This window comes from Oxyura jamaicensis, assembly GCF_011077185.1.
Source record: "Oxyura jamaicensis isolate SHBP4307 breed ruddy duck chromosome 9 unlocalized genomic scaffold, BPBGC_Ojam_1.0 oxy9_random_OJ102817, whole genome shotgun sequence".
Lineage (NCBI taxonomy): Eukaryota > Metazoa > Chordata > Aves > Anseriformes > Anatidae > Oxyura > Oxyura jamaicensis.
The window spans coordinates 1-7,922 of record NW_023304178.1 but is presented as its reverse complement, the minus strand read 5'-3'; the positions used below and the strand labels follow the sequence as shown (position 1 = coordinate 7,922).

Genomic DNA, 7,922 nt, shown 5'->3' with positions numbered 1-7,922 from the left:
CCTTCAGGACAACTTGCAAGAAATAATTTTTACAGTATTCTCTGCAGGTTTTTCTCATCTTCCTTCTTTCTAGTTCCCCTCTTAGGGATGACAGTCATGCCTACTGTTTTTACTGTCACTTAGTCCTTAACTAAAGAATAAGTAAATAGAGGTACTCTAATTTGGAGGCAGAGGAATTTGCAAGGGCCTACTGACACTTTCACAGCACTGTCTTGCCAGACAGATTTTGATGCATATTTGGTAATCCCTACTACTACCACTACTACTGTTAGGTTTTATGAAGTCATGAGAAAAACATAAAACAAAAGAGATGCTAAATGTGAACTCTCTTGTAAACATCAGCATTATTTTATTCCATAGCTGTTCTAAACACTGTAAGCCAGTTTGAATATGAACTGTCTCGTTTCTTTTAGAGGCAAGATCCTGTTTCCTGGAATGCAACATTTGAGGACATTTCCAGGAAGGTGCTGAATATAAGATACACTCTGTTACCCTATTTTTATACATTAATGCATGACGCCCATGCCCATGGCAGTACTGTGATCCGCCCCTTACTCCATGAGTAAGTTTGACTTCTTTGCTCTCCTTGTCAAGAATTTCAACTACAAATTCTGGAGTTAGAACCCTCACAATGATGTTTTCTATTATTTAGAGCAATTTTTCTGTGAAAAAAATAATAATTAAAAAAGTATGAAATTGATTATATGAGCTTTCAATATCAAGTTTTACTTTCACAGAGAACAGCAGTTCTCTTTTTTATGCTATGCAAAACAGAACATTTGCTTAGCTAGAGTTAATGTATACATTTTAAAGCTCACCCTTAGCCTCTTTAGGGATAAGCAACAATGATGTTTCGTCAGATGCTAGACATTGATGCTAGACATATGTAGAATTAAAAAGCAGATGTTGCAAAAACAGGTGGACAAAAACTTTAAGCAAAGAAGAGGGAGATAAACCATAAGTCATGACAGAGTTTTGCAGGAAAAACATATTTTATTTATTTATTTATTATTGGCCAAATTGATAGAATTAAAAAAAAAAAAAAAAAAAGTTATTAGTTATACAAAGCCTTGTTTGTCCCTGGAAGGACAAAGGTTTAGCTCCTTTTATTACACTTTTACTATAAGATGTGCTCTAGTATATATACGCTTGTTTTGGCTAAAGATCATTGAGCTGTCTACATGTATTGTCTTGATTTTTTTCAAACCACCTGACCAAGGAAAAAAGCCACACAAATTAGAAAGTGATTCACAGTATGACCACTACCTAATCTTAGTATTGCTGATATCTCCAAAGCAAAACTGATCTTTCGAGTTTTGTGGTCTAAATGTCCTGAAAATCAATTTGCCAAAGGAATGGAAAAAAAAAAAAAAAAAGGAAGAAAGAAAGAAAGAAAACTAAGTAATAGCCTGCATTCCTGCAATGATTTTTACATTAGGATCTTTATGCATTCTTGGCAAACAATAAATGATCTATTTAAAAGGAAACAGAGAAACAGATAAATAAAAGACACATTTTAATCACCTGTCTCAGTTATTGTTAATACTAGAATAAATACAGATGAGGAAATAGCAGATACTAGGAATAGTAGATTGAATTACTGATGAAAACATCTTAAAAGAACATTTTGGAAAAAATTCAGCACTCAATGTTTAATCAAGATTCTGTTAACTTGCAGGTTTGTGGAAGACAGAGCAACATGGGATATATATGAACAATTCCTTTGGGGACCTGCACTGCTCATCAGCCCAGTAATGGAACCGGTATGTGCTTAAGCACCCAACTGTGTATTAAAGTATTAAAGCTACTTTAGCTAAACTTTCCTGTTCACTTTAACTTCCCTAAAATAAGTATCTTTAATTCCAGAATGCTGTAACGGTAGATGCTTACATACCCGATGCCCGCTGGTATGATTACTACACAGTAAGTAATTTTCAAAGTCGTGTGTATTCCTTATAATGTTGTGCAGATAGTAGCAGGGTGTGCTGAGGTGTGAAGCCACTATCTCCCTTTTACAAACTTGTGTTTATCATCATTTCTTGGCATTATAACTACTACATCTTCTTAGCTGTTTTCTTATAAAAATCTTTAGTTCTTTTTATTGTAATAATGTTTAACATGACCACAGCTGTACTATGTATTATGTACTTGAACTATGTACTCCTGACTCCTTCTTTCCCCCCAGCTTTTATTGCAAATCATGACATCATATACTATGGAATATCCCTTTGGTCAGTCTGTGTCAGTTGTCTTGGCTGTGTCCCCTCCACAGCCTACACACTGGTAGGGCAGCAAGAGAAGCAGAAAAGTCTTTGACTCTGTATAAGCACAGCTCAGCAACCACTCAGCACCCACCAGTGTGTTATCAACATGAATTTCATCATAAATTTGAAACTTAGCACCACACAAGCTTCTGTGAAGAAAATTAACACTATCCCAGCCAAAACTAGCGTAAGAATGCCGGAATGGAGAAAGACAAACAGGGTTAGCTGCACCAGCCTTTCATGGAAGATGAAAAGAAGAGATGGAAGAGAAAAGACTAGTAAGGAGGAGTAGGCATTAAAAATCACTTCATTAATTACACGTTTGTATTTCACCTGAATGGCCAGTTTGATTCAGCTGCTCTCCCCTGAGGTTGATAAACACTTTTTAGATGCATAAGTTTATGGTTTCTCTTATGTAGAGACAGCAATGTAGAGCATTATGTAGTTAATCCTGCATTAACAGTGGGATTTGCAAAAACAACTCCTAAGGAATCTGCCTAGCAATAATAATAATAATAATAATTTCATTCTAAAATAACTGTAAAGGGAGATCAATTCAACAGAAGATATTTTGTTTTATTTTTTTCATAAATAGGATGAATATATTGGTATTAGGGGAAAATCAACAACTCTATCAGCTCCTCTGGACCATATCAATCTTCATATCCGAGGCGGTTACATCCTCGCATGGCAACAACCTGCTAATACAACTTTTTACAGGTACAATAAGAGTAACTGGAATATCAAAAATTAGTTGTAATTATCATATTAATTAATAATATCATATTATTACCAGTCTTTAAAGAATACATTTATAAAAGCACCTGAGATTTGTGGATGCCTTTTCTTTTCAGTCTCCTCCTAATGCTCTCCTTTAAATGTAATACTGTGGGGTCAAGAAAATGAGTATCAGAGACCAGATGAATGGCAGACTATATTTCTAAAACAAGTTCTAACTCTTGGGAGAGAGGAAATGTGATTAGCTGAGGATATTAAGGAAAAAAATATTCTGTTTTTTACAGCCGGAAAAACCCGATGGGACTTATTGTTGCTTTGAATGACACTCAGTTGGCAGAAGGACAGCTTTATTGGGATGATGGGGTTCGCATTGGTACGTATAATGTTTTCTTGCCATCCTAAAAAACCTTTCCTGCTGTGAGGGTGGTAGAATACTGCAACAGGCTGCCAAGAGAGGTTGTGGAGCCTTCATCTTTGGAAATATTCAAAGCCCAAATTAAAACAGAGAAACAAAAAGCAATGAGATGAACTAGAAAGAGATGAAACAAATTACAGTAATCCATGAACAGCAAATAATGCTCAGCAGCTAGCTAACCACTTTTTGTCTGTGGTTATAACAATAACATTGTTGTCAAAGTGGAAACGTGAAGCTATAAGAAACTGCAACCCTTAGCCATCACTTTGGAAGAAATGTTTTTGTGGTTGCTTCTGTCTTAGAGGTCCTCAGTGTAGTGGGAGGTGTTTGAGCAGTAGGGGTATATGGGTATGCGAGGCTCTGCTGGCCAAAGCAAGCCCAGTTCTGGAGGCTTTATCTGAGCATACCCTGAGAGACAAAAAATAAAGCTTCAGATTAACAAAGTGATTTTTACTGATTGAGACCACAGAATGCTACTATTTATAGAATTAATATTTGGTATCAAAGAAATGGTGTCCTGGACATAAGGAAGCAAATATAACAAAGACTTGTCCTCAAACCTATGGGAACCATAATCATAGGAAACGTGGGAAGCTTTCACTAATTTCCTCAGCATTAGTAAATCTAAATTGTCTTCAGACAAGAGATATTTGCATGCTGTTTATCCTTCCTATGCAGAACCTATTACCCTTGTAATAACAATAAGCCATCACCTGAGATTATGACAAATAATGCAGAAAACTGTTACGTTGCACAGTGATGCGTAGGGAAGTTTGCTGTAGAGCAGAAAGGAAGTACTTTAAATGCCTGTTATCATCAACACTACTTTCTTTAGTTCATTAGAGTTCATTTAGTAGTGAATAAGAGGACTGGTAAAATATACAACAGTGATTTCCAAGAAGCATCAACATATATGATAATCATGTGTAATTGGACAGTGAATAGGGGTAGCGATAGGAAAAGCATTTCTTGCACAAATATAATTATACTCTCATATATATAGAGACAAATATACAAATTTGAGTAGAACGTACCTACACACTTCTTCAATTGAATGTTTTATAATATTTTAACTGAACAGCTAAACAGTGAACACATTTGATTGTATCCTTTCTTTCTAACAGATGCATATGAAGATGGTGCATATCTGCTAACATCATTTACTGCTAAGCAGGTACGTAATGCTAGCTAACAGTTTCTGAATAATCACTTGATGTGATGATTGTCTCATTTTTAACTATTCATATTTTAATTTTTCCATTTCCAAAGTTTAGATATTCCCCTTTCAGACTGATTCTGGATGACAGAGTAATTATTATTCACTAGGGTGAAGACTCTTGTGGGTCTCTAAATGTTGCTTTAAAAAATTATTTGGGATCCCAGCAGCATATATGAGTGCACATTAGAAGAACAGACTTGCCTGGCATTCTTTGTACAGCTATACATCAGAGTAACCTAGTTTATTTCAGTGGGGTTATTCCACAGAGGTGTATATTCATTTTAAGGAGTTGGCCCAGACTGAAAGCTGCAGGATGGATGTTGGTGCACATCCTGTAGCTGGAGATGGTTTCTCACAGGGCACTGGGTTTAAACCTGGATCAGGCCTCACAGCCGCTGGGAGGTGAGGCATAACTGCTGTCCTAGTGATAGCAGGGGGGGTCTGTCCACGCAGCAATTAAAGACACAGCAGATTCCAAGTCTAGATAGACTAACAATGTGAAGAAAACTGAAGCCTTCAACATTTGGAAAATAAATAAAAACATATAGATATTTTCTTTAAAATACATGAGAAGTGAGGAAAGCAATTGAAAAGCTCAAGTAGACTTGTACCAGTGTAATGACTGCTTCCTATTTCTTTTTTTTTTTTTTTTTTTTTTTTTTTTCTTTCAGAATGTTTTGGATATCACAGTTGTGCATCATGGTTACACTGATCCAAACAACTTAATGTTTACTGAAATTAAAGTCCTGGGCGTGAACACCAACGTTCAGCAGGTGGCTGTGTTGCAGAACGGTGGGACAATTCCATCAGCTCATGTGCTGAGCTACAACAGCACCACCCAGGTAAGACACTGTTTTTCGCATAATGTCACCTTCACAACAGAATGTGTCATCTTAAGCTTTTGGGGATTCAGCTCTCAGCTCTAATACCATATTTAGAGGATAGTTCAGCAGGACATATAATCATTAACTGACAGTCACTTTTAGAAAGTACTCTTTAATAGAGAGTAAATATTGTGCAGGAAGTGCGGTAGAGCTTTTAAGCACAGAAATTACTGTAGAGGAACCCAGGCTGCTCCTGACTGTGAAGAAATGGTAGGTTTTGTTTTGTGCTGGTTTCTACTCTTCCTGATAGTGTACTCACAGCCTGTGATTTGAAGGAAGGAAAAGCAGCAAATGTTTTTGTAGTCTCTACGTGACCCTATTGTTGTTGGTTTTGTCTGACAACTTTTTCATTTCCTACCTCTGTTTGCCAACACTTTTTCTTCTTCTAAGTCAGATTTGAGCTGTAGGCAAGGCAGCACAGGGCCACTATGTGTAGAAGTCCAATTCCATGCCTCTGAAGTTATCGGTTAAGCTTCCCACCAACTTCAGAGTGCCAGGCTTTCCATCTGCATGGGTCATATCTGTCCAGGACATTTTTTCTCAGACAATAAAGTCAAGCACTGCTAAAGCCAACTGTACAATTGCACCACCACTCAGGACAGCACTCCAATGGAGCATCTTTCAAATGCAAACAGAACTGCTGGGCACTCAGTCTCACCACTTTTCTGGTAGAGGACCTAATCTCTTCTGCTACTGGGATCTTACCAACCTTTCTTTGAAATTCAGTATTTTGTTAAGTCTCAGGACTTTCTGTCTTTCAGTGGAAAGACAAAATTATATAACTTTTGTACATAACAAAACAGATGAATTAAAAAGATTAGAAGAAGAAAGTAATATTGTAAAACAGAATGGACATATTTCATTGTTTCTTTTCTTTTTTTAAAAAAAAAATTGGGTGGAAGAAAAAGAAATTGATATGCACTGCTGAATTTTAGTGGGTTCCAAATTTTTGCTGCATTTTATTAATATATTTATATGCCTGTATGTATATATTCCTCAGCGCTAAAAGTTCCTCTGAATGAAGGGATGTGTGCTTCATGATCAGAAGTAGAAAGCCTATGCTGTCTAAACTTACCAGTGATACGAACACAAAAGAAAAGAAAAATATATTTTTTAATTATTTATAATGAAAATCCACGCCATTATGTTAAATGCAGAAACAAAACAAACAAACAAACAAACAAACAAAAAAAAAAACACAAAGAAACAAAACAAGAGTGTATCCTCAATGTATAGTTACCATTTCTGTTTTTCCACAGGTCCTGAAAATCACCCGGCTTCAACTTCAATTAGGCCAAACCTACACAGTGCAATGGAATTAAAGTGCCTAAAAAATAACATTGGCCATATTACTGAAATTTCTCTTTGTTTTAAAACAGACTTGAGATGTTCATACTGTCACTTTGTACCCTAAAAATACTTTACTCTGTAAAAACTTACAGCTTACATTGAGTTCATATCGAGGTATCACGTGTATAAATGAAGTTTAGTATTGTTGAAGGCTAACTACAAGCTCTGCATGTAATGCAAAACTTATGTTTTAAATACTATGGCACTTGTGTCATATTTAAAAACTGAAATCTGAATGTACAATTCTGTTTTCTTTAAGCAGAAATTCTGGCTGACTTCATGCATGGTAAATTTTGCAAACCAAGATGCAGTTGGTGTTACCTGCATGGATTTGGGGCCATAATTCTGCCCATATTTAACTTCTATCATCTTAATTTTAACTCTGCCAATGTAAATCACTATTATTGAGAAGTATTTAAAGGCAGATAAATTAATGTTCTCAGATTATACTTTTAGTATGAAACAGTGTTTCCACTTGTTCATCTATAAAATATTAAGGTACTTGCAAAAGTCATTCAAAGTATTTTGTATGAGTTCAGCCAGACATTTGTGTTCCCCAATGCTGAAGTTGCAAAATTAAACTTGAAGTTTCAAGGTTAACCAATAAATATTGGTCTCTGAGTTTTTATTTCACTGAAGGAAATGTCGTATGTTTACTATAATAGTGATTCATGTTAACAACTTTCTGTATCCCAAGAGTGCAGCATACAAACTAAACAGATTGGTAAAGTGTGTTTACAATTAAATTTGATGGGAAAAAAATGCTGTCAGAAGTAGTAGTAATCTCTACTGACTGTGCTTAAAAATGATGGAAAGGCCGCTTCTCTGTTTTAAAGGTTTGTAGTAGAACAGCCAAGTAGCTAACATCTCATAGGAAGATCAGTGTTCTAATAGGACTGAATTTGCTGAAATTTACCTGTAAAGTAAGGAAACTGGAAATGCAGGGGAAACAGGTAATAGAACAGATGAATAGATCATTTAGCTCATTTAAGAATGAATTCACCATTTTGATGAATATTTTTGTCCAAAGGAACAAAGTACAATCTTGAGCT

At 35.7% G+C, this 7,922-nt stretch overlaps 1 protein-coding gene across 1 annotated transcript; it reads left to right on the top strand.

Moving 5' to 3' along the window:
• The first annotated feature begins 395 nt into the window (after positions 1-395).
• LOC118157660 (sucrase-isomaltase, intestinal-like) lies at positions 396-7,478 on the top strand. Its single transcript, XM_035312074.1, has 8 exons — positions 396-562; positions 1,679-1,763; positions 1,867-1,923; positions 2,860-2,984; positions 3,287-3,375; positions 4,542-4,591; positions 5,308-5,478; positions 6,780-7,478. The coding sequence occupies exons 1-8, from the start codon at positions 510-512 to the stop codon at positions 6,840-6,842; spliced, it is 693 nt and encodes a 230-aa protein (XP_035167965.1). The 5' UTR covers positions 396-509; the 3' UTR covers positions 6,843-7,478.
• Positions 7,479-7,922: the final 444 nt, after the last annotated feature.